The 26,660-nt window shown below is 46.9% G+C and overlaps 1 protein-coding gene across 2 annotated transcripts in view; it reads left to right on the top strand.

Annotated features, from left to right (window-relative positions):
* ITIH6 (inter-alpha-trypsin inhibitor heavy chain family member 6) overlaps positions 1-26,660 on the top strand; it is a 297,725-nt gene that overhangs the window by 265,408 nt on the left and 5,657 nt on the right. For both annotated transcript variants that reach the window (XM_063936359.1, XM_063936360.1), the window contains 2 exons: positions 3,512-3,625; positions 10,026-10,406. In XM_063936359.1, the coding sequence (XP_063792429.1) occupies positions 3,512-3,625; positions 10,026-10,406 (495 nt within the window). The remainder of the gene's footprint in view (positions 1-3,511; positions 3,626-10,025; positions 10,407-26,660) is intronic.

Below are 26,660 nucleotides of genomic sequence, written 5' to 3' on the forward strand. Positions count from 1 at the left end.
TAGCTCTGGCGTGGCCCAGACGACACTGGTTCTCAGACCTGCAAGGCCTATCGTCAGAGCGTCCACTTCTACTTCCACAACGCCCAGACCTCCTCGTTCAGGGCCCCTGTGTCTACCAGGACCTAGCCCGGCTGTCTTTGACGGCGTGGCTCTTGAAGCTTCCGTCTTGAGGGCTAAGGGTTTTTCTGAAGAGGTCTTTAAAACTATGGGGGTAATTCCAAGTTGATCGCAGCAGGATTTTTTTTAGCAGTTGGGCAAAACCATGTGCACTGCAGGGGAGGCAGATATAACATGTGCAGAGAGAGTTAGATTTGGGTGGGTTATTTTGTTTCTGTGCAGGGTAAATACTGGCTGCTTTATTTTTACACTGCAGTTTAGATTGCAGATTGAACATACCACACCCAAATCTAACTCTCTCTGCACATGTTATATCTGCCTCCCCTGCAGTGCACATGGTTTTGCCCAACTGCTAAAAAAAATCCTGCTGCGATCAACTCAGAATTACCCCCTATGTTGCGGGCCCGGAAACCGGCTTCTGGTCGGATTTACCATAGGGTCTGGCATTCCTACTTTGTTTGGTGCGCATCTCATAATTATGACGCTTCCAAGTTTAGTACAGCCAAACTTTTTGCTTTTCTGCAGCAGGGTCTAGATTTAGGCCTGCGTCTCGCCTCCCTCAAGGTTCATATTTCTGCCTTGTTGGTGTGGTTTCAGAGAAAAATTGCGACTTTACCTGATGTTCATACTTTCACTCAGGGTGTGTTGCGTATCCAACCTCCCTATGTTCCACCTGTAGCTCCTTGGGACTTGTCGGTGGTTTTGGAGGCGTTGCAGGAGCCTCCGTTTGAACCCCTGGGTTCAGCTGACCTTAAGTGGCTTTCCCTTAAGGTGGTGTACTTACTGGCTATTGCCTCTGCTAGAAGAGTGTCGGATCTGGGTGCCTTGTCTTGTATTTCCCCATATCTGATTTTTCACCGTGACCGGGCGGTTCTTAGGACTCGTCCCGGATATTTGCCTAAGGTGGTTTCTTCGTCCACCTTAATCAGGAGATTGTGGTTCCGGCCTTTGTCTCTCCTGATTTGTCTCCCAAAGAGCGGTCTTTGGATGTGGTACAGGGTCTCCGTATCTATGTGAAGAGAACTGCTTCTATTCGAAAATCTGATTCTCTCTTTGTTTTGTTTGGATTTCACAAACGTGGCTGGCCTGCTCACAAGCAAACTCTGGCCAGATGGATTAGAATGGTGATTGCACATGCTTATGTGAGGGCTGGTCTGTCAGCTCCTGCTCACATTACTGCCCATTCTACTCGGTCTGTTGCAGAGCCGGCCCTAACCAATATGATGCCCTAGGCAAGATTTTGGCTGGTGCCCCCTAGCACCACCGCTGGTTCTGCCTCTGACCTTGCACCTCTTTCCCAGCACCATCACCCCTCACCCATAGCAGTCCTTGTACCCCCTATGTTTTAAATAGGAACAGTTCGCACATTTGACGCACAGCCCAAAAAGGGGCATCTTCTTGCTGGGAAGGGGCATGGCCACACAATAGTAACCCCAATTACAATTACGCCACACAGTACTGCAACTTTATTCACATTTTATCTTGCGATAGTGTCCATAATTCATATTACGTCCCACAGTAGTATCACTTTACCTTATAAACGTTACTCCTCACAGTAGAGCCCCTTATTCACATTACATCACACTGAATTGCTCCTTATTCACATTAGACGACACAGTAGTGCCCTTTCTATATGCAACGCCACATAGTAGAGCACCTTATACACATAATGCCACACATTAGTAATGCATTTATACACAATTCCACACAGTAATGCCCCTTACACATATGAGACACATTAATGTCCTTATAAAAATAATGCACCTTACACATTATGACAACCTTTATTAATGCTCTTTTACACATAATGTCCCTTACACATATGCCGCACATTATTAATGCCCTTATACACATAATGACACACATAGTGCCCCCTACACATTTGCTGTACATTATTAGTGGCCCTATACACATAATGACAGACATACAGTAGTACCCTGTTACACATATGCCGCACATTATTAATGCTCTTATACACATAATGACACACATAGTGGCCCTTTACACATATGTTGCACATTATTAATGCATTTTTACATGACACACATAATGCTCCTTACACATATTCTGAATACTACTGCACAACCAACCCACTCACATGCACACAGCACTCACACTTCCACTAACACTGTGACCTCTGCCTCTGCTTGGATACAGATGTGTCCTCACAAATCTTGCATCAATGCTAACGTCGGGCACCTTTTTTAATGAAAATGCATCTTATTTGCATTGCTGTGTGGCTAGGATGCACAAGCAGCGTCTGCTGATTAAACTGATATGCAGCATGCCTATATACTGTGTGAGACTGTGGCTGTATCTGCATATGAAATGCTACATACAGAATATAGGCATGCCGCATATCACTTTAATCAGCAGAAGCTGATGATGCCCCTAGGCATATCAAATGCCCTAGGCAATTGCCTAGTTTGCCTATGCCTATGGCCGGCTCTGGTCTGTTGGACCCTCTTGGGCGGCCCAACGTGGTGCGACCCTAGATCAATTGTGCAAGGCGGCTACGTTGGTCCTCTGGGAACACTTTCATAAGGTTCTATGCCTTCGATACTGCTGCTTCCCAGGATGCTTCCTTTGGACGCCGGGTTCTTGTGCCCGCTACAGTGCGTCCCCTCCCATTAGGAACTGCTTTAGGACATCCCCATTGTCCAATCCTTGTGGAGCCCAGTGTACCCCGCAGTAGAAAACGAGATTTATGGTAAGAACTTACCTTTGTTAAATCTCTTTCTGCGAGGTACACTGGGCTCCACAAGGCGCCCAACCCTGACGCACTTAGCTTCTTTGGGTTGATATGGCATTAGCCGCTGACACTTCTCTTGTCGTGAGAGTGTGGTGTATGTGGCTACTAACCGTTGTCGTCTCTTTTTCTGCTACTGCATTGGGCTGGTTAACTAAAAACTGAGCTCCTGTGCAGGGAGGCGGGGTTACAGAGGAGGCGGCGCTGTGCATTCTGGGAACAGTCAAAGCTTTGAGCCTGTTGGTGCCTCGGATCAAGATCCTGCTCTACACCCCATTGTCCAATCCTTGTGGAGCCCAGTGTACCTCGCAGAAAAAGATTTAACAAAGGTAAGTTCTTACCATAAATCTCAGTTTTGCAATAAAATACATTTTAGAAATGGATGTTCCTGTCCTAATAAATAATAAGAAAAATAAATAGTTCCTGGCAACATTTTTGTAAAAACGAACCATTTCAGTGTTAAACTTACTTCACTGTCATGTCTGTTCCTCACATATCACTGTATCCCAATCCTATAACTTATGTTGTAGAAACCTCAAGAGTATTTAAATAGTGTTTAAATAGCTGCCCAGTGAGTACAGAATGTTATTTATTTTCTGACCACATATAATTATCTGCTGAAGCTGATTTCATGTTCTACCGCAGTTGACGGAGATCCTCACTTTGTGGTGAATTTACCTCAGATCCGAGAAAAGTTGTGTTTCACTCTAGATGGTCGTCCAGGGGACATCCTCAGGCTCCTCTCTGACCCAGATACAGGTATGATTCACGTATTATTGTCTGGTTTTTCCCCAAAGCATTATTATCTGTAAATTATTACAATTATACTTACAGTAATATACAGTATGTTGGATATTGCAAAACACAGGAGGCACTCTTGACTGTCCTTTGTTTCCCACATATGGGGATAAGGTAGAGTTGAAAAAACTCTTATTCATCCATCCGTGTGTAGATATGGAGGCGTTTCCCACACTGACTATTGCAATACCCCAGCGATACTGGTACTTAACCATTTAACTGACGATTTTCCCCCCAAAAAAAATGCTCAGAAATTGTTGGCGGGGGTTTTATGAGTGAATTAGGTGAAGAACATGAATTTAACCCTATCCAAAATGATTTTAGTAAAAAAAAAAGAAGAAGAAGAAAACAAAATATTTTTATTTTATTTTTACATGTTTAAACATCGGAACATCGTTCAGGAACATCATGACCATCGGAACATCGATAACATTGCGACTTTAGTTTTTAGAGACTGGACTGCTGCCAGGTACACAGGGGGTGCTTGGGGACGATTATTTACACTTACCAGCGGCTGCTATTGTCTGCAGCTGCTGGGGGGTGGGGGATCCTGCCATGCTGACCGATCAGCAATGATCGGCAGCACGCAAATACTGGGGGCTGGGTGCTGGAAGGTAGAGGGACCTTCCAGTCCTTCTGACAGCAGCAGCGGAGGGAAGTTTCCCTTCCCTGCCCCTGCTAACACAGTTTATCTGACTGGTCGCATCCTGTGCGACCAGGTCAGATAAAGCACTTGCAGGCGACCATGCCAGGCAAGTGGTTAAAGACTGAAGTACACTGAGTAGAATGGAGACTAGTACTAGCTAGAGATGAGCGCCTGAAATTTTTCGGGTTTTGTGTTTTGGTTTTGGGTTCGGTTCCGCGGCCGTGTTTTGGGTTCGACCGCGTTTTGGCAAAACCTCACCGAATTTTTTTTGTCGGATTCGGGTGTGTTTTGGATTCGGGTGTTTTTTTAAAAAAACACTAAAAAACAGCTTAAATCATAGAATTTGGGGGTCATTTTGATCCCATATTATTATTAACCTCAAAAACCATAATTTCCACTCATTTTCAGTCTATTCTGAATACCTCACACCTCACAATATTATTTTTAGTCCTAAAATTTGCACCAAGGTCGCTGGATGACTAAGCTAAGCGACACTAGTGGCCGACACAAACACCTGGCCCATCTAGGAGTGGCACTGCAGTGTCACGCAGGATGTCCCTTCCAAAAAACCCTCCCCAATCAGCACATGACGCAAAGAAAAAAAGAGGCGCAATGAGGTAGCTGTGTGAGTAAGATTAGCGACCCTAGTGGCCGACACAAACACCGGGCCCATCTAGGAGTGGCACTGCAGTGTCACGCAGGATGTCCCTTCCAAAAAACCCTCCCCAAACAGCACATGACGCAAAGAAAAAAAGAGGCTTTTTACTGATATTTGGTGTTTTGGATTTGACATGCTCTGTACTATGACATTGGGCATCGGCCTTGGCAGACGACGTTGCTGGCATTTCATCGTCTCGGCCATGACTAGTGGCAGCAGCTTCAGCACGAGGTGGAAGTGGATCTTGATCTTTCCCTAATTTTGGAACCTCAACATTTTTGTTCTCCATATTTTAATAGGCACAACTAAAAGGCACCTCAGGTAAACAATGGAGATGGATGGATTGGATACTAGTATACAATTATGGACGGGCTGCCGAGTGCCGACACAGAGGTAGCCACAGCCGTGAACTACCGCACTGTACTGTGTCTGCTGCTAATATATAGACTGGTTGATAAAGAGATAGTATACTCGTAACTAGTATGTATGTATAAAGAAAGAAAAAAAAACCACGGTTAGGTGGTATATACAATTATGGACGGGCTGCCGAGTGCCGACACAGAGGTAGCCACAGCCGTGAACTACCGCACTGTACTGTGTCTGCTGCTAATATATAGACTGGTTGATAAAGAGATAGTATACTCGTAACTAGTATGTATGTATAAAGAAAGAAAAAAAAACCACGGTTAGGTGGTATATACAATTATGGACGGGCTGCCGAGTGCCGACACAGAGGTAGCCACAGCCGTGAACTACCGCACTGTACTGTGTCTGCTGCTAATATATAGACTGGTTGATAAAGAGATAGTATACTCGTAACTAGTATGTATGTATAAAGAAAGAAAAAAAAACCACGGTTAGGTGGTATATACAATTATGGACGGGCTGCCGAGTGCCGACACAGAGGTAGCCACAGCCGTGAACTACCGCACTGTACTGTGTCTGCTGCTAATATATAGACTGGTTGATAAAGAGATAGTATACTCGTAACTAGTATGTATGTATAAAGAAAGAAAAAAAAACCACGGTTAGGTGGTATATACAATTATGGACGGGCTGCCGAGTGCCGACACAGAGGTAGCCACAGCCGTGAACTACCGCACTGTACTGTGTCTGCTGCTAATATATAGACTGGTTGATAAAGAGATAGTATACTCGTAACTAGTATGTATGTATAAAGAAAGAAAAAAAAACCACGGTTAGGTGGTATATACAATTATGGACGGGCTGCCGAGTGCCGACACAGAGGTAGCCACAGCCGTGAACTACCGCACTGTACTGTGTCTGCTGCTAATATAGACTGGTTGATAAAGAGATAGTATACTCGTAACTAGTATGTATGTATAAAGAAAGAAAAAAAAACCACGGTTAGGTGGTATATACAATTATGGACGGGCTGCCGAGTGCCGACACAGAGGTAGCCACAGCCGTGAACTACCGCACTGTACTGTGTCTGCTGCTAATATATAGACTGGTTGATAAAGAGATAGTATACTCGTAACTAGTATGTATGTATAAAGAAAGAAAAAAAAACCACGGTTAGGTGGTATATACAATTATGGACGGGCTGCCGAGTGCCGACACAGAGGTAGCCACAGCCGTGAACTACCGCACTGTACTGTGTCTGCTGCTAATATATAGACTGGTTGATAAAGAGATAGTATACTCGTAACTAGTATGTATGTATAAAGAAAGAAAAAAAAACCACGGTTAGGTGGTATATACAATTATGGACGGGCTGCCGAGTGCCGACACAGAGGTAGCCTCAGCCGTGAACTACCGCACTGTACTGTGTCTGCTGCTAATATAGACTGGTTGATAAAGAGATAGTATACTACTAATATTATATACTGGTGGTCAGGTCACTGGTCACTAGTCACACTGGCAGTGGCACTCCTGCAGCAAAAGTGTGCACTGTTTAATTTTAATATAATATTATGTACTCCTGGCTCCTGCTATAACCTATAACTGGCACTGCAGTAGTGCTCCCCAGTCTCCCCCACAATTATAAGCTGTGTGAGCTGAGCAGTCAGACAGATATATAATATATATATAGATGATGCAGCACACTGGCCTGAGCCTGAGCAGTGCACACAGATATGGTATGTGACTGACTGAGTCACTGTGTGTATCGCTTTTTTCAGGCAGAGAACGGATATATTAAATAAACTGCACTGTGTGTCTGGTGGTCACTCACTATATAATATATTATGTACTCCTGGCTCCTGCTATAACCTATAACTGGCACTGCAGTAGTGCTCCCCAGTCTCCCCCACAATTATAAGCTGTGTGAGCTGAGCAGTCAGACAGATATATATAATATTATATATAGATAATAGATGATGCAGCACACTGGCCTGAGCCTGAGCAGTGCACACAGATATGGTATGTGACTGAGTCACTGTGTGCTGTGTATCGCTTTTTTCAGGCAGAGAACGGATTATAAATAAAAGTGGTGGTCACTGGTCACTATCAGCAAAACTCTGCACTGTACACTACTGAGTACTCCTAATGCTCCCCAAAATTAGTAAATCAAGTGTCTCTCTAATCTATTCTAATTCTAAACGGAGAGGACGCCAGCCACGTCCTCTCCCTATCAATCTCAATGCACGTGTGAAAATGGCGGCGACGCGCGGCTCCTTATATAGAATCCGAGTCTCGCGATAGAATCCGAGCCTCGCGAGAATCCGACAGCGTCATGATGACGTTCGGGCGCGCTCGGGTTAACCGAGCAAGGCGGGAAGATCCGAGTCGCTCGGACCCGTGAAAAAAAACATGAAGTTCGGGCGGGTTCGGATTCAGAGAAACCGAACCCGCTCATCTCTAGTACTAGCTGGATCTAGTAGACAGGAATACAACTAGGAACTTGAGCACCAAGGAATAGCAGCGGGGAGCCGATAGCCGGTCACAAGAATGAAGTTGTTCTGGCACTGGTCTGCCCATCGATACAGCCTTAAAAAGGAAGCTCCTGATAGGCTCCTTGGGTCAGCTGAACTTAGAGTAGTTTCTGGTTGGTGATCAGAGAGTCAGCTGACTGAAATCAAGATGGAGACGCCTATGCACCACTAATAATAGAGATAATCCTAGAGGCATAACAACCACCAGGCGGATTTCACAGATACAAGAAATGTTTTTGGCGGCCTATGGGAACCCCTAAGTCCTCGAAGTGGCAGCACCGCAACAGGTACCATAGATATTTTTTTGGTAAATAGTCATTTTATTATACATTTAAAACAGTATTACATAGAAAAAGAAAAGCAATGATTATGCTTGATCGAAAGTAGAATATCAGGACAGTGCATTTATATAAAAGAAAGAAGCAACAAATGCATTAAAAATATTAAACTCAGCTAGCCAAACGGAGAAAAATTTTGGAGTGTGCTCTGCTGGGAAAGAGGGAAGAACAAAAGAAGAAAAGGAGAAGAGGAAGAAAGCAAGGGAAGGTCATGAAAGGTGAAGGTGCTGCTGTGTCATGGGAACATGAAGTCAATATGAAATTAGTTTTTAACAGTTCGCAAAGGTGGCTCAGCCTCAAAGTGCTTGGTCCTTGGAGACCAGATTTTAGCAAAGTGATTAGGAGTGTCAACAAGAGTGTCTGTGATCTGCTCTATACAGAATATAGACCAAATAGCATTAATGGTAGCTGGGAAAGAGGGAGGCTTAGGGTTTTTCCAGTGCAAAGCAACAGTAAATGTAACTTCAAATGCAATGTGTGCAGGGCCGTCTTTCCGTATGGGCTCAATGGGCTCTTGCCCAAGGGCCCCAGGACTATAAGGGCCCTAGGCTGATAGCTGAGGGTCCCCTCTTTCCAGGGGTACCAGATTTTTTAAAATCGGCCATGGGGAACCGGAGTTATCCGACCTCAAAGTAGTGGTCCCCATCCAAGCCTGTTAATTGCTCTTCCCAGCCAGATATCTTGGGTTCTGTCTGACGTAGAGTTTTTCTGAGGGTATAATCCAAAAGCTGCGACTCTCTCCTTTTGGTGGACAGTGGCAGCTTGTCTCTACTATGCCCAGAACCAGAAATATCAGCCTTCAAGCAGCTGGTCCCTGCTTCAGCTCCACACGCCTAATATGCAGTTTTAGGTTTTCATTGGTGAATTGCTCTGGCACCTAAATTCTGAGCCCTAATCCCCCAGTACCTTGTGAAAAGTGGGACTCTCTAGTTTTTTATCCCGTTCAAAGCTAAGAAATATATTTTCAGGAACTTGAGATATCTGCAGTCAAGCAAGCTGCCCTCCCACCAGAAAATTATAAATATTAAGCCCACTTCACTATCCACCCTTCCCCTACGTATTAAACACCCCCCACCACCCTAAAAGTCATGTACCAGGGCTTCTTTATTCAGCCCAATGCCCCCTTCTACAGTTTAGCCCCATTTGTGCAGTAAAGGAGTAATTAGCAGAAATGACTGCTCCAGGTCCTACATGCTTAGCGGAAGATAGAACACCCCCTACCACCCGCGGGACTTCAAAGCTGCCACTGATAGCACCCCCCACCCCTACCACTGGAGGATGGGTAGGGGGCCCAGTGCATTGCTGTGCCCAGGGGCCTACACTGCTGTTAAGACAGCCCTGAATGTGTGACTAGACAGTGCAAGAGATGTTACACTGAAATTAAAAAATATATTTTTTTCTGTTAATTGGTAAAAGGCTGTGCCACTAGCCCATAGATCAGTAATGCACTCTCAGTCCCTCAAAGATCATTTAAATTGATCAGATCCCAAAAAGTGTTCTCGATTCTGCGATGTGGATACAGTTTGAAGTACATGCTTGAGCATTTACATTGGGGGTTGTCCTAATCTGCCCATTTCCTTCCATCAAAAAATAAACATTTTGTTCTCTCACAGTGAACATCATAAACATGGGTATAAACTTTCCCATACAAATGGGCAAAAAGCAATAATAGAAGCAATATAAAATAAAACTGTGCATCATGTCAACATTTATCTGCAACTCCAGTAAGTACGTTAGTGAGTTTATTACAAAATAGCACAGTTCTCAAGTACACTTATATTCTATTATAGCAAATAAGGAATATCTTGTGCTCCCTCTACAGGTATCACAGTGAATGGACATTTGATGAAGGCCCCTCTGAGAATTGGCCATGAAAGCCGGTTACGTACTTACCTAGACATCATCACTATCACCATCAACCAGCCACGATGCAATTACATAGTCAATATCTCTCTAGACAGTTTGACCCTTAAGGGGGAGAAACAGATTACGCTCCCAGTTAACAGACCTGCTCTGCTCCGAAAACCCAAATTGGCCATCAAAATCTCACCATCATCCAATATAACAGTGTGGATTGGGCGTAATGTGGAGTTGTTGATCTTGTTTCATCACTACCAGCATCCAACGTACCTGCAGCTGAACCATCTGGGCTTTTACATTGTCAGAGGAGATGGGTTATCTGCCAGCTGTGGAGGCCTCTTAGGTGAGTCCACATAATCTACACAAGAACATTGTTTGTACAGAATAACCGTTGCCATCCCACTACACTAATTATCCATCTCCTTTGCTCATTGTCGTCTCACTTAATATTGTAAATGATGAGCATAATTAAAATGTGTTTCTCTAACATCCTAGTGGATGCTGGGGACTCTGTAAGGACCATGGGGAATAGACGGGCTCCGCAGGAGACATGAGCACTTTAAGAAAGAACTTAGATTCTGGTGTGCACTGGCTCCTCCCTCTATGTCCCTCCTCCAGACCTCAGTTTGAATCTGTGCCCGGACGAGCTGGGTGCTGTTCAGTGAGCTCTCCTGAGCTTGCTGTAAGAAAGTATTTTGTTAGGTTTTTTATTTTCAGGGAGCTCTGCTGGCAACAGACTCCCTGCATCGTGGGACAGAGGGGAGAGAAGCAGCCCTACTCTCTGAAGCTAGGTCCTGATTCTTAGGCTACTGGACACCATTAGCTCCAGAGGGATCGTACACAGGATCTCACCTTCGTCGCCCGATCCCAGAGCCGCGCCGCCGTCCCCCTCGCAGAGCCGGAAGACAGAAGCCGAGTGAGTATGAGAAGCAAGAAGACTTCGAAATCGGCGGCAGAAGACTCCGTTCTTCACATGAGGTAACGCACAGCACTGCAGCTGCGCGCCATTGCTCCAAACACACCTCACATACTCCGGTCACTGTAAGGGTGGAGGGCGCAGGGGGGGGGGGGGGGCGCCCTGGGCAGCATATGGACCTCTTTTGGCAAAAGTACACATATATACAGTTGGGCACTGTATATATGTATGAGCCCCCGCCAAGAAAATGTATATTTAAGCGGGACAGAAGCCTGCCGTCGAGGGGGCGGGGCTTCTTCCTCAGCACTCACCTGCGCCATTTTTTCTCCACAGCTCCACTGAGAGGAAGCTCTCCAGGCTCTCCCCTGCAGATACATGGTAGAAGAGGGCAAAAAGAGAGGGGGGGGGGCACATAATTAGGCGCAAAAATCAATATAAACAGCAGCTACTGGGTTAACATTAAGTTACTGTGTTATTCCTGGGTTTATAGCGCTGGGGTGTGTGCTGGCATACTCTCTCTCTGTCTCTCCAAAGGGCCTTGTGGGGGAATTGTCTTCAGATGAGCATTCCCTGAGTGTGTGGTGTGTCGGTACGTGTGTGTCGACATGTCTGAGGTAAAAGGCTCTCCTAAGGAGAAGATGGAGCAAATGTGTGTGTGAGTGGTGTCTCCGTCGACAACGCCGACACCTGTTTGGATATGTGAAATTAAGTGCTAAGGTAAAATTATTGCACAAAAGATTAGAGAACAGAAAGGGAATCTACCCATGTCTGTCCCTATGTCGTAGAGACCTTCAGAGTCTCTCAATGCTCACTATCCAAAATAATAGACACTGATAGCGACACGGAGTCTGACTCCAGTGTCGACTACGATAATGCAAAGTTACAGCCAAAATGGCAGGAAAGTATTCAATATATTATTATTGTAATAAAAAATGTTTTGCATATCACTGATGACTCATCTGTCCCTGACACAAGGGTACACATGTTTAAGGGGAAGAAAGCTGAGGTAAATTTCCCTCCTCTCATGAAGAAAAAGAGCGGGAATCTCCAGACAAGAGACTGCAGTTTCCCACAAAGAATTCTCAGGGAGTATCCTTTCCCTACTAGGGCCAGGATACGATGGGAATCTTCCCCTAGGGTGTCACGTTTGCCCAAAAGGTAGCGCTGACTTAACAGCTATCCTCAGGGATCCTGCAAATAGCATGCAGTAAAAGTACTTTGAAGTCCATTTACACACATTCTGGTACTCTACTCAGACCGTCGATTGTGTCGGCATGGGTTTATAGCGCTGTAGCAGCGTGGACAGATACCTTATCAGCAGAGATTGAGACCCTAGTATGTGTATATATATATATATATATAAAAAAAAGATGCTGTCTTAGATATATATATAAAACATGCCCAAAGGGACATTAGTCTACTGGGTTCTAGAGTCAACGCTATGTCGATTTCTGCTTGACGTGTCCTGTGGAACATGCAATGGACAGGTGATGCCGACTTAAGAGGCATATGGAAGGTTTACCTTACAAGGCTGAGGATTGTGTGGAGAAGGGATCTCGGACCTGGTCTCCACAGCTATAGCTGGTAATTCTGATCTTTTGCCTTATATTCCAGCACAGCCTAGGAAAGCACAACATTATCAAATGCAGTCCTTTCGATCACAAAGAAACAAGAAAGTCCGAGGTGCGTCCTTTCTTGACAGAGGCAGGGGCAGAGGAAAGAAGCTGCACAACACAGCTAGTTCCCAGGAACAGAAGTCTTACCCCCGGCCTCTACAAAATCCACCGCATGTCGCTGGGGCTCCACAGGCGGAGCTAGGCCCGGTGGGGGCACGTCTTCGAAATTTCAGCCACAAGTGGGTTCACTCCCTGCTGGATCCCTGGGCAATAGATATTGTGTCTCAGGGATACAAGCTGGACTTCGAGGAGATGCCCCCTCACCGACGGCCCTGCCGGCTTCCCCCCTCGAGAGGGAAATAGTGTTAACTGCAATTCACAAATTGTATCTTCAACAGGTGGTGGTCAAGGTTCCCCTCCTTCAACAAGGAAGGGGTTATTATTCGACCATGTTTGTAGTCCTGAAACCGGACGGTTCGGTCAGACCCATATTGAATTTAAAATCCCTGAACATATACCTGAAAAGGTTCAAGTTCAAGATGGAATCGCTGAGAGCGGTCATCGCAAGCCTGGAAGGGGGGGATTTTATGGTGTCTCTGGACATAAAGGATGCATACCTTCATGTCCCCATTTATCCACCTCATCAGGCGTACCTCAGATTTGTGGTACAGGATTGTCATTACCAATTTCAGATGTTGCCGTTTGGTCTCTCCACGGCACCGAGAATAATTACCAAGGTAATGGCGGAAATGATGGTACTCCTGCGGAAGCAAGGAGTCACAATTATCCCATACTTGGACGATCTCCTCATAAAAGTGAGATCAAGAGAGCAGTTGCTGATCAGCGTAGCACTTTCTCTGGAAGTGTAACGGCAACACGGCTGGATTATAAATATTCCAAAGTCGCAGTTGGATCCTAGGGTTCGTCTGCCTTTCCTAGGCATGATTCTAGACACAGACCAGAAAAGGGTTTATCTCCCGATAGAGAGAGCTCAGGAGCTCATGACACTGGTCAGGACCCTATTAAAACCAAAACAGGTCTCAGTGCATCACTGCACTCGAGTCCTGGGAAGGATGGTGGCATCATACGAGGCCATTCCCTTCGGCAGGTTCTATGCGAGGACCTTTCAATGGGACTTACCTGACAGGTGGTCCGGATCACATCTTCAGATGCATCGGTTAATCACCCTATCCCCCAGGGCCAGGGTGTCTCTCCTGTGGTGGCTGCAGAGTGCTCACCTTCTCGAGGGCCGCAGATTCGGCATTCAGGACTGGGTCCTGGAGACCACGGATGCAAGCCTCCGAGGGTGGGGAGCAGTCAAACAGGGAAGAAATTTCCAAGGTCTGTGGTCAAGTCAGGAGACTTGCCTTCACATCAACATCCTGGAACTAAGGGCCGTATACAACGCCCTACGTCAAGCGGAGACCCTGCTTCGCGACCAACCGGTTCTGATTCAGTCAGACACCATCACCGCAGTGGCTCATGTAAACCGACAAGGCGGCGCAAGGAGCAGGGTAGCGAGCCACCAGAATTCTTCGCTGGGCGGAAAATCACGTAAGCGCACTGTCAGCAGTGTTCATCCCAGGAGTGGACAACTGGGAAGCAGACTTCCTCAGCAGACACGACCTCCACCCGGGAGAGTGGGGACTTCATCAGGAAGTCTTCGCACAGACTGCAAGTCGGTGGGTACTGCCACAGGTATACATGATGGCATCCCGCCTCAAAAAAAAATCTACAGAGGTATTGCGCCAGGTCAAGAGACCCTCAGGCGATAGCTGTAGATGCCTGGTGACACCGTGGGTGTTCCAGTCGGTCTATGTATTTCCTCCTCTTCTTCTCATACCAAGGTGCTGAGAATAATAAGAAAAAGAGGAGTGAGAACGATACTCATTGTTCCAGATTGGCCACGAAGGACTTGGTATCCAGATCTGCAAGAAATGCTCACAGTGGACCCGTGGCCTCTTCATCTAAGACAGGACTTTGTGCAACAGGGGCCCTGTCTGTTCCAAGACTTACCGCGGCTGCGTTTGACGGCATGGCGGTTGAACGCCGGATCCTAGCGGAAAAAGGCATTCCGGAGGAGGTCATTCCTACGCTGATAAAGGCTAGGAAGGACGTGACAACTCAACATTATCACTGTATATGGCGAAAATATGTTGCTTGGTGTGAGGCCAGGAATGCCCCTACGGAGGAATTCCAGCTGGGCCGTTTCCTTCACTTCCTACAGTCAGGAGTGAATTTGGGCCTAAAATTGGGGTCCATTAAGGTCCAGATTTCGTCCCTATCCATTTTCTTTCAAAAGGAGTTGACTTCTCTAACTGAAGTTCAGACGTTGTAAAGGGAGTGCTAAATATTCAGCCCCCTTTTGTGCCTCCAGTGGCACCTTGGGATCTTAACGTGGTGTTGAGTTTCCTGAAATCCCACTGGTTTGAACCACTCAAAATGGTGGAATTGAAATATCTCACATGGAAGGTGGTCATGCTGCTAGCCTTGGCTTCGGCTAGGCGTGTGTCAGAATTAGCGGCTTTGTCACATAAAAGCCCCTATCTGGTTTTCCATGCAGATAGAGCAGAGTTGCGGACCCGTCCACAATTCCTGCCAAAAGTGGTTTCATCCTATTGTGGTGCCTGTGGCTACTACTGACTTGGAGGATTCCGAGTTGCTTGATGTGGTCAGGGCTTTGAAGGTTTATGTAGCCAGAACGGCTAGAGTCAGGAAAACAGACTCTTTGTTTATCCTGTATGCTTCCAACAAGGTTGGTGCGCCTGCTTCAAAGCAAACTATTGATCGCTGGATCTGTAACACGATTCAGCAGGCTCATTCTGTGGCTGGAATGCCGCTGCCAAAATCAGTTAAGGCCCATTCCACAAGGAAGGTGGGCTCTTCTTGGGCGGCTGCCCGAGGGGTCTCGGCATTACAGCTGTGCCGAGCGGCTACTTGGTTAAGTTCAAACACTTTTGCAAAGTTCTACAAGTTTGATACCCTGGCTGAGGAGGACCTTGTGGTTGCTCATTCGGTGCTGCAGAGTCATCCGCACTCTCCCGCCCGTTTGGGAGCTTTGGTATAATCCCCATGGTCCTTACGGAGTCCCCAGCATCCACTAGGACGTTAGAGAAAATAAGATTTTACTTACCGGTAAATCTATTTCTTGTAGTCCGTAGTGGATGCTGGGCGCCCGTCCAGGGCCGGTGCTAGGGTGTTCGGCGCCCCCCTGCAAACTATAAATTTGCGCCCTCCCTCTCATACTGTAGTTAATAAAATGAGAGTGTGCGCCGAAGGCCGCAAAAAAGGATTATGGTGTGACCACAACAGTACCCCCAATTCAAATTATGTCACACAGTAGCACAATCTTATTCACATTTCACCGCACATAGAATGAGCCGAAATTCACATTATACCACACGGTATGAGACGAAATTCACATTATAGCACACAGAATGAGCCAAAATTCACATTATAGCACACGGTATGACCCAAAATTCACATTATACCACACGGTATGAGCCGAAATTCACATTATAGCACACAGAATGAGCCGAAATTCACATTATAGCACACGGTAGGACCCAAAATTCACATTATACCACACGGTATGAGCCGAAATTCACATTATAGCACACATAATGAGCCAAAATTCCCAGTATACCACACGGTATGAGCCGAAATTCAAATAATAGCACATAGAATGAGCCAAAATTCACATTATAGCACACGGTAGTGTTATGCACACCAGTGCCTGCAGGAAAGTACTGGTGTCAGAACTGTTATGCACTCCAGTGTCTGCAGGAATGTACTGGTGTTTGAACTGTTATGCAAAACAAATGGACTCACAGACAAACTGGGGAATATGACATAACGTACACAGAAGGTGATAGGGTAACAAAATACACACAAAGTGAACAGAGAAGCCCAGAGGCTAAGGAACTGGGTATCTCCCTTGTATTAGAACTGCTCAGATGGAAAAGCAAGATGTTGTGTTTTAATACGTAGAGAACCCGAAATGCTGTTGCTAAGGGCAACAGCAAAACCCTAAAGGGTTACCAACGGGTGTGGCAGTAAACTCCTTGGTCAGAGATGGAATGATAGACACAAGGAGGGTCTCCACAATCCTGATTCTCACTGGCAGTGCACAGGTTTTAGCTTACTGCCACTAAACTGACCCCTGACACCTAGCACAGTGAGACAGGATTAGACAGGCAAGTCTTAGAATACAGCCGCAAACTTGCTAAATTCACAGAGTAGTAACAGAACCCCAGCAAGCTAAACGACTGACTCCAGTCTTACTGCTAGGTCTGGATTGGCAGAGTGTAATACCAAATCCCCAGGCCTATTTGCAGTAAGCAACAAACAAATACAAAGCTACACAGTACTGGCTAACTTTCATGAACTGACTAACCAACAAAGATTCAGCAGCATCTGCTTACCCTGAAAAGAGGCCTTATAAAGCAGGTGCTGTCCACGCCCCACTCAGACCTCACAGACTGTGAGCACAAAAACCAGCACCGGATCCCCTGCCGTGCACAGAGCCTATAACCACTGCACAGCAAAAGACCCGAACCGGAGTATCAGCTGCGCTCAGGTTACTCCGCTAGCACTTGTCTCCCGGTTGCCATGACGACGTGGCAGCACAGGGCAGGAGACCCTAACAGTACCCCCCCTCTGACGAGGGGTCAAAGAACCCCTACCACCGGGTTTATCGGGGAACTGCGAGAAGAAAGAGCGTATCAGTCTGGGGGCATGAAGATCACAACTGCGCACCCACGACCGCTCCTCCGGGCCATACCCCTTCCAGTGCACCAAAAATGACAGCCGACCCCGAACCACCTTGGAGTCAAGAATCCTTTCAACAACAAACTCCCTCTGGCCACGTATCAGAAGAGGGGAAGGTCTTCCACTGGAAGAAGGATTACTAATCGCCCGTTTTAAAAGGGAACAATGAAATGTTTTATTGATACCCAAAGAACGGGGCAGATCTAACTGAAATGCCACCGGATTGATAACCCTGGTGATCTTATAAGGGCCGATGAACCGGGGGCCTAACTTATGAGATGGCTGTCTCAACTTCAAATTCTTGGTAGACAACCAGACGAAGTCTCCTAATTTGAAGCTGCAGGGTCTTTTCCGCTTATCAAAAACCCTTTTGGTCACTAATGACACAGACACAAGGGCTTTCTTCACTTTCCGCCAAATACCTCTAAGGACCGAAACCACAGAGGAACCACCAGGCGTGGAGTCCAGGGGGTCAAAAGAATTGGCCTTAGGATGATGCCCATACACACAAAGGAAGGGAGAGATCCCTGTAGCAGAGTGAGCCGCGTTGTTATAGGCAAACTCCGCCATGGACAGATGAGCAACCCAGTCAGTCTGACACTTGGAGACATAACACCTGAGGAACTGCTCCAAGGACTGGCTCACCCTTTCAGTCTGCCCATTAGACTGCGGATGGTAGCCTGACGACAAGCTGACAGAAATCTGGAGATCGGAACAAAATGCCCTCCAGAATTTGGCCACAAACTGGGATCCGCGGTCAGAGACCACATCAAGTGGCAACCCGTGGAGACGCACAACATGCAGCATAAATAATTCAGACAGGCGTCTGGCTGATGGCAGCCCAACCAGTGGAACGAAGTGCGCCATCTTCGAAAACCTGTCAACGACAACCCAGATGGCTGTCATCCCCGAGGATTTGGGCAAGTCCACCACAAAATCCATTGAAATGTGGGTCCATGGCTTAGATGGGATAGAGAGTGGATGTAATGGGCCAACAGGAACCCCTCTAGGAGTCTTATTTCGGGCACAGATGTCACATGCCCGAACCCACTGATCCACATCCTTAGCCACCGAGGGCCACCACACCGCCCTAGATAGCAACTCCCGAGTTCTGGCAATACCCGGGTGACCTGCCGACTTCTTGGCATGGAATTCCAGGAACACTCGCTGTCTTAACCTAGGAGGCACAAACAAAAGACCTACCGGAAGGTCTGGAGGAGCCTGCTCCTGTGCTCTAAGGACTAATGATAAGAGGTCCTGGGTAATGCCCACTTTAATACATGATGGGGAAACAATGGGCAACGGCTCCTCGGTGGTCTCCTGGATTGGAGCAAAACTCCGCGAGAGCGCATCAGCCTTGATGTTTTTTGACCCAGGGCGATATGTTATCAAAAAATTAAAGCGAGCAAAAAACAAAGCCCATCGTGCCTGCCTGGCATTGAGACGCTTCGCTGACTCTAAATATGCCAGATTCTTATGGTCAGTGAGAATTGAGACCACAAACTTAGCCCCCTCAAGCCAGTGTCTCCACTCCTCGAGTGCATCCTTAATAGCCAACAATTCCCGGTTACCCACGTCATAATTCATCTCGGCAGGCGAAAATTTACGGGAAAAGTAAGCACAGGGATGAAGGCGATTATCAGACACTCCCATCTGAGAAAGCACTGCCCCAATACCCATCTCAGAGGCATCCACCTCCACCACAAAAGGACGCTCTGGATCTGGGTGTCGCAGCACCTTGGCCGAAACAAATGCCCTTTTGAGACGGGCAAAAGCCGCTTTAGCCTCACAAGACCAATGAGCAACATCCGCCCCTTTCTTAGTGAGTGCCACCAAAGGCGCCACTATAGACGAAAATCCAGCGATAAATCGTCTATAAAAATTCGCAAAGCCCAGGAAACGCTGAAGCGCCTTCAAACTAGTGGGCTGCACCCAATCCAGAACTGCCTGTACCTTGGAACCCTCCATTTGGAAACCTTCTGGGGAGATAATATATCCTAGAAATGCGATTTGCTGAACTTCAAATTCGCACTTCTCCAGCTTCGCCCCAAGCCGGTGGTCTCTGAGTCTCTGGAGGACTAAGCGTACATGCTTCCGATGTTCCTCCAGGGAATGGGAGAAGATTAGGATGTCATCTAAGTATACAACTAAGAATCTATCCAAATATTCCCTGAGCACATCATTCATGAAATCCTGGAAGACTGCCGGGGCATTACAGAGCCCAAAAGGCATCACCAAATATTCATAATGCCCTGAGTGGGTATTAAAGGCAGTCTTCCATTCATCCCCCTCTCTTATTCGGATTAGATTGTACGCACCGCGTAGGTCAATCTTAGAAAAAATGGTGGCAGTACGAAGCTGGTCAAACAAGACCGAAATGAGAGGCAGTGGGTATGAGTTTTTAATCGTGATACGGTTCAATTCCCTGAAGTCGATGCAGGGTCGCAACGAACCGTCCTTTTTACCCACGAAGAAGAACCCCGACCCAACTGGAGACTGTGAAGGTCTGATAAATCCCTTAGCCAAGTTCTCCTGAATGTACTCTGCCATAGCCTGAGTCTCAGGACGTGACAGGGAGTACAACCTGCTCTTGGGAAGCTTAGCATTTGGCAACAAATCAATGGCACAGTCATAGGGGCGATGGGGAGGTAGTACCTCTGCAACTTTTTTGGAGAACACGTCCGCAAAATCTGCATAACACCCTGGCAATCCTGGCAAACTTAGCTGCGAGAGCCTGACTGGAAGGCTCAAGCAACTCCTGAAACAATCAGTACCCCAACTAAGAATCTCCCCAGAGACCCAGTCAAATTGAGGATTGTGGGCCCTTAACCAGGGTAACCCCAACACCAATGGGGCAAAAGTACAGACAGTCACATAAAAGGACAATTTTTCAGAGTGTGTGGCTCCAATAAACAAAGAAATCTGGCTAGTGCAAGAGGTAATTTTACCTTGGGATAATGGTTCCCCGTTTAACCCACAAATCTCAATTTCCGATGCCAAGGGTACTAAGGGAACAGAGTGTTTCAGGGCGAATTGGCGGTCCATAAAAACCCCGTCAGCCCCACTGTCCACAAAGGCCTCAGTCTTGACAGTTTGACCGAGGATCTTCAAGGTCACCGGAATGATAAAAGTCTTCTTGGGAAATTCTGACTTCTGGCCTGACAGGATATTTCCCATCACCCTCAGGCCCTGAAGTTTTCCGGCTTTTCTGGGCATGATACTACCACATGACCTTTATTCCCACAGTACAAACACAACCCCTGCTGTCTACTCCGCGTCTTCTCACGCGAGGAGAGGCGGGTAGCCCCAATCTGCATAGGCTCCTCAGAAAATTCCTCAGAGTCTGAGGTTCCCTTGGGAAGGAAGGAAATCTCAGTCTCCCTTTCAAGCCTACGCTCTCTCAGCCGTCTATCCACCCGGATGGATAACTGCATGAGCTGATCCAAGCTATCAGGCAAGGGATATTGTACCAGTTGGTCCTTTATCTGGTTAGAAAGACCTCTTCGGTACTGGTGTCTCAGGGCTGGGTCATTCCACTGGGTATCATGGGCCAACCTCCGAAACTCCGTACAGTAAACCTCAACTGGCCTTCGCCCTTGCTTAAGGATCGAAATCTGAGCCTCGGCTGAGGCCGTCTTGTCAGGGTCATCATACAACACGCCCAGTGCCGTAAAAAAAGCATCAACACTTTTAAGCGACGGACAGTCAGGCTGCAACCCATATGCCCAGACCTGTGGGTCTCCTTGTAGCAAGGAAATCACTATGCCCACCCGCTGAATCTCCGACCCAGAAGACTGAGGCCTAAGCCGGAAGTATAGCTTGCAGCTCTCCTTGAAACAAAAGAACTGCGAGCGATCTCCAGAAAAACGATCCGGGAGATTTACTTTCGGCTCCTTAACCCCTGCAGGTGCTGCTGCTGCGGGAGCTCCGCCAGCAGCCTGGGAGGTGTGCATTTTAATGGACAAATCATTAAATTGTCGAGTCAGGACCTGCACCTGATCGACCACCTGTTGCAACGTATTTTGAGGGGTATGCTCCATATTCCCACAAAATTTCAACAGGAGTATTAGGCTGCTGAATATGTTATGCACACCAGTGCCTGCAGGAAAGTACTGGTGTCAGAACTGTTATGCACTCCAGTGTCTGCAGGAATGTACTGGTGTTTGAACTGTTATGCAAAACAAATGGACTCACAGACAAACTGGGGAATATGACATAACGTACACAGAAGGTGATAGGGTAACAAAATACACACAAAGTGAACAGAGAAGCCCAGAGGCTAAGGAACTGGGTATCTCCCTTGTATTAGAACTGCTCAGATGGAAAAGCAAGATGTTGTGTTTTAATACGTAGAGAACCCGAAATGCTGTTGCTAAGGGCAACAGCAAAACCCTAAAGGGTTACCAACGGGTGTGGCAGTAAACTCCTTGGTCAGAGATGGAATGATAGACACAAGGAGGGTCTCCACAATCCTGATTCTCACTGGCAGTGCACAGGTTTTAGCTTACTGCCACTAAACTGACCCCTGACACCTAGCACAGTGAGACAGGATTAGACAGGCAAGTCTTAGAATACAGCCGCAAACTTGCTAAGTTCACAGAGTAGTAACAGAACCCCAGCAAGCTAAACGACTGACTCCAGTCTTACTGCTAGGTCTGGATTGGCAGAGTGTAATAATACCAAATCCCCAGGCCTATTTGCAGTAAGCAACAAACAAATACAAAGCTACACAGTACTGGCTAACTTTCATGAACTGACTAACCAACAAAGATTCAGCAGCATCTGCTTACCCTGAAAAGAGGCCTTATAAAGCAGGTGCTGTCCACGCCCCACTCAGACCTCACAGACTGTGAGCACAAAAACCAGCACCGGATCCCCTGCCGTGCACAGAGCCTATAACCACTGCACAGCAAAAGACCCGAACCGGAGTATCAGCTGCGCTCAGGTTACTCCGCTAGCACTTGTCTCCCGGTTGCCATGACGACGTGGCAGCACAGGGCAGGAGACCCTAACAGGTAGGACCCAAAATTCACATTATACCACACGGTATGAGCCGAAATTCACATTATAGCACACATAATGAGCCAAAATTCCCAGTATACCACACGGTATGAGCCGAAATTCAAATAATAGCACATAGAATGAGCCAAAATTCACATTATAGCACACAGAATGAGCCAAAATTTACATTATAGCACACTGAATGAGCCGAAATTCAAATTTTGCCACATGAAGACAAAATTCAGGGAGAGTGACAGTAGGGACAGGGTGAGAGAGAGGGAAAGTGACAGCAGGGACATAGGGACAGGGAGCGTGACAGAGAGAGGGATAGTAAGGGCATACAATAGGGACTAGGGGGAGAGAAAGGCAGCAGGGTAAGATTACCTATTTAGCAGCAGCGGTGCTGAAGATGCTGTGGTCTGCGGTGCGGTGTATTAGGAGGCTGTGGTTGGCATGGTGCGGAAGTGCAGAGAAGGACTGAGGGCGGAGGCAGGGCGGCAGCGGTGTAGCAGAGGAGGAGGCAGGTGGCGGTGCGAGAAGGAAGCTGTGGTTGGTGGCACTGCAGCTCCTATGACCACAGCGCCACTGTTTCAAATCCGCCGTGGACCTGCAGCCAATCAGGAGGGGGCAGGATAAGATCAGTGGTGAGGAGCAGGAGGGGACAGGATGGGAGCAGGATGGGAGCAGTGGTGCGGAGTAGGAGGGGGCAAGATGGGAGTAGTGGTGCGGAGCAGGATGGGAGCAGTGGAAACACTGCATGGCACACGAACGAGACGTGACCGGGCGCCATGAGGGCAACATTAATCGTCAGCAAGCTTGTGAGTGGGGGGTGCCACGATGCCTATGGTCTGCACTCTTCTATTAGTAAAATAAAAACAAAAAACTTCCATACATACATTACACATACATTATAAATAATTATACATACATTACATATACATTATACATAAATTATACATACCGTCCACAGGAGGACACGGGCGCAGTGCGGTGCTGAACAATTAAGAGGTGGGGAGGAGAGGGGAGGGAGACCGTGACCTCACTAGAGAAGAGAGCCGTGTGGACCTGAGAAGAGCCGCTTCTTGTTGCCGGAGACGCAACGAGAAGAGGGAGTAAGGTAGCAGACGCCAGGACGCTACAGTGTGACAAGGGCACAGCAGCAGGGATGCAGAGCAGGGACAGCGCCTCTCCAGCCCAGTGCTCCGTGCTTTGCATCCCTTTGCTGAGCGTGTTACGTCAGGCCTGGTGACAGGAGGGACAGGTCAGGGAGGGGACGAGACCACCTTTCTCCTTGTAGCCCATGGCTAGCAGCAGCGCACCGTTATTAGTCCTGCTGACTGATCCGCTGGTTGAGGGCCCCCCAAGTGCTGTGGGCCCCCATGCATTGCACTGGCTGCTGCAGCGAAAGTTCCACCTCTGCCATCTACTGTTAATGCCTGCAGAAGTGAAACTTATACACACACACACAAACACATATATATACATACAGTACATACACACAAACACACACATATACATACATACACACACACATACACAGACAGTACATACACACACTTTCTCTGACCTTTTTTCCATCCACTTACAGTATCAGTCTGGTTGGCTGCAAGGGATTTGCCTCAGCTTGGGGATCCCGTTTAGCCCCGCCCATTTTCGTTCGTGTAACCCCGCCCCCTTAAGTCCGTGTAGCTCCGCCCACCTTTCATCCGCTCATCCTGCCTCTGTCCGATCATCATGCCTCTGTAGGGAAGGAGGGAGGGCTTTAAACGGACGGCGCTGCTGCCTGTCAGTTTGCATTTGCAGGCGGCAGCAGCAGCAGGGGAACAGGCCCGGCTCAGGGTAGCGCAGCACAGGGATGCAAAGCAGGAAGGCGCCTCTCCAATCAGGCGCCTACCTGCTTTGCATCCCTTTGCTGAGCGGGTAGCGCCGGGCCTGCGCCCGTCCCAAGTGTGGACCTCTTCTGCAATACTTGTATATAGTTATTGCTGCAATAAGGGCTATGTTATGGTTGCATCAGGGTTGAACTGATGCTCCGTTGTTGTTCATACTCAGGGCTGTCTTAACAGCAGTGTAGGCCCCTGGGCACAGCAATGCACTGGGCCCCCTACCCATCCTCCAGTGGTAGGGGTGGGGGGTGCTATCAGTGGCAGCTTTGAAGTCCCGCGGGTGGTAGGGGGTGTTCTATCTTCCGCTAAGCATGTAGGACCTGGAGCAGTCATTTCTGCTAATTACTCCTTTACTGCACAAATGGGGCTAAACTGTAGAAGGGGGCATTGGGCTGAATAAAGAAGCCCTGGTACATGACTTTTAGGGTGGTGGGGGGTGTTTAATACGTAGGGGAAGGGTGGATAGTGAAGTGGGCTTAATATTTATAATTTTCTGGTGGGAGGGCAGCTTGCTTGACTGCAGATATCTCAAGTTCCTGAAAATATATTTCTTAGCTTTGAACGGGATAAAAAACTAGAGAGTCCCACTTTTCACAAGGTACTGGGGGATTAGGGCTCAGAATTTAGGTGCCAGAGCAATTCACCAATGAAAACCTAAAACTGCATATTAGGCGTGTGGAGCTGAAGCAGGGACCAGCTGCTTGAAGGCTGATATTTCTGGTTCTGGGCATAGTAGAGACAAGCTGCCACTGTCCACCAAAAGGAGAGAGTCGCAGCTTTTGGATTATACCCTCAGAAAAACTCTACGTCAGACAGAACCCAAGATATCTGGCTGGGAAGAGCAATTAACAGGCTTGGATGGGGACCACTACTTTGAGGTCGGATAACTCCGGTTCCCCATGGCCGATTTTAAAAAATCTGGTACCCCTGGAAAGAGGGGACCCTCAGCTATCAGCCTAGGGCCCTTATACTCCTGGGGCCCTTGGGCAAGAGCCCATTGAGCCCATACGGAAAGACGGCCCTGTTCATACTGTTGACTGGGTAAGTTTATCACAAGTTATACGGTGTGATTGGTGTTGCTGGTATGAATCTTGCCCTGGATTACCAAAATCCTTTCCTTGTACTGTCAGCTCTTCCGGGCACAGTTTCTCTAACTGAGGTCTGGAGGAGGGACATAGAGGGAGGAGCCAAGAGCACACCAGAATCTAAGTTCTTTCTTAAAGTGCCTATGTCTCCTGCGGAGCCCGTCTATTCCCCATGGTCCTTACGGAGTCCCCAGCATCCACTACGGACTACGAGAAATAGATTTACCGGTAAGTAAAATCTTATTTTTCAATGTTTTGCATTGGAGAACACAGAACCAGTGCTGCTCCAGGAAGTTGACCATTATGTTAGATGACTCCTTCTCCCGCAGATCATATATCTATAATACATGCTAGCTGCTTATAATTTAGTATCGTTAAACTGGGCATACACTATACAATTATCTGCCAGATAATCTGCCAGATCTGGCTGATTGGAATGAAATTCTGGTAATAAATGAGAGCAAATGACAATCGACCATTTGCTCCCAAACAGTGGAAAAAGGACAAAAACTATTGTTCATATAAATTAAATCCATAAGTTAACCAATTTGTGTGAAGGATAGTTTTTGTTAAATTTCCAATGTTTGGGAGCAAATGGTCGATTGTCATTTTTCCTCAGCCATTACCAGATTTTCATTTCAACCAGCCAGATAATGGTATAGTGTATGCCCAGCTTAAGGAGGTGAACCTAGGTCCAATTTTTGGCCTTTAACTATATATGTATTGTAAAATCAGGGTAGGCGTGCCCTCTCCTGGGGTAGATGGGCACCTCCAGACACGCAGCAGCTAGGAAAACAGCACACTAGTCAAGGGTTTTCATGCAATCTAGCCGTGGCTAGTTTTATTGTGCGGTAAAAAACATAAAGTGTGTAAGCAAAACCATTTTTTATGTCCACTCTGTGAGACTATTTAGTTTAATAAAACTTTTTTTATATTGTATTGTTAGGCCCATTCACCATGTTGAATGAATTTTATTGGTGAGAGGGAGTGTTTACAAAACCCCTAAAAATTCAACAGACAAGATTTTCCTTTATTATAGCATAATAGCTGCAAAAATTAGATGTTTCATGGTCCATTTATTTTAATAAGGTTACAGTACATACTAGATCACATACAAAAGAATTGATCTTTGTTCATTCTGTAAATTAAGCTCCAGAAGGATTATCATAGTTGAACTTTCATAGGCGTGATAGGTACTTGAGTCATGAGTTCTGCCCTCACAGTTTTATTTAGTATATTTATATATATATATATATATATATAGAGAGAGAGAGAGAGACTGGAAAGTGGGCACTCACTGTTATTATGATCAAATGCCGTGGT

The sequence above is a fragment of the Pseudophryne corroboree genome, chromosome 8 (assembly GCF_028390025.1).
Source record: "Pseudophryne corroboree isolate aPseCor3 chromosome 8, aPseCor3.hap2, whole genome shotgun sequence".
In the NCBI taxonomy this organism is placed as follows: Eukaryota; Metazoa; Chordata; class Amphibia; order Anura; family Myobatrachidae; genus Pseudophryne; species Pseudophryne corroboree.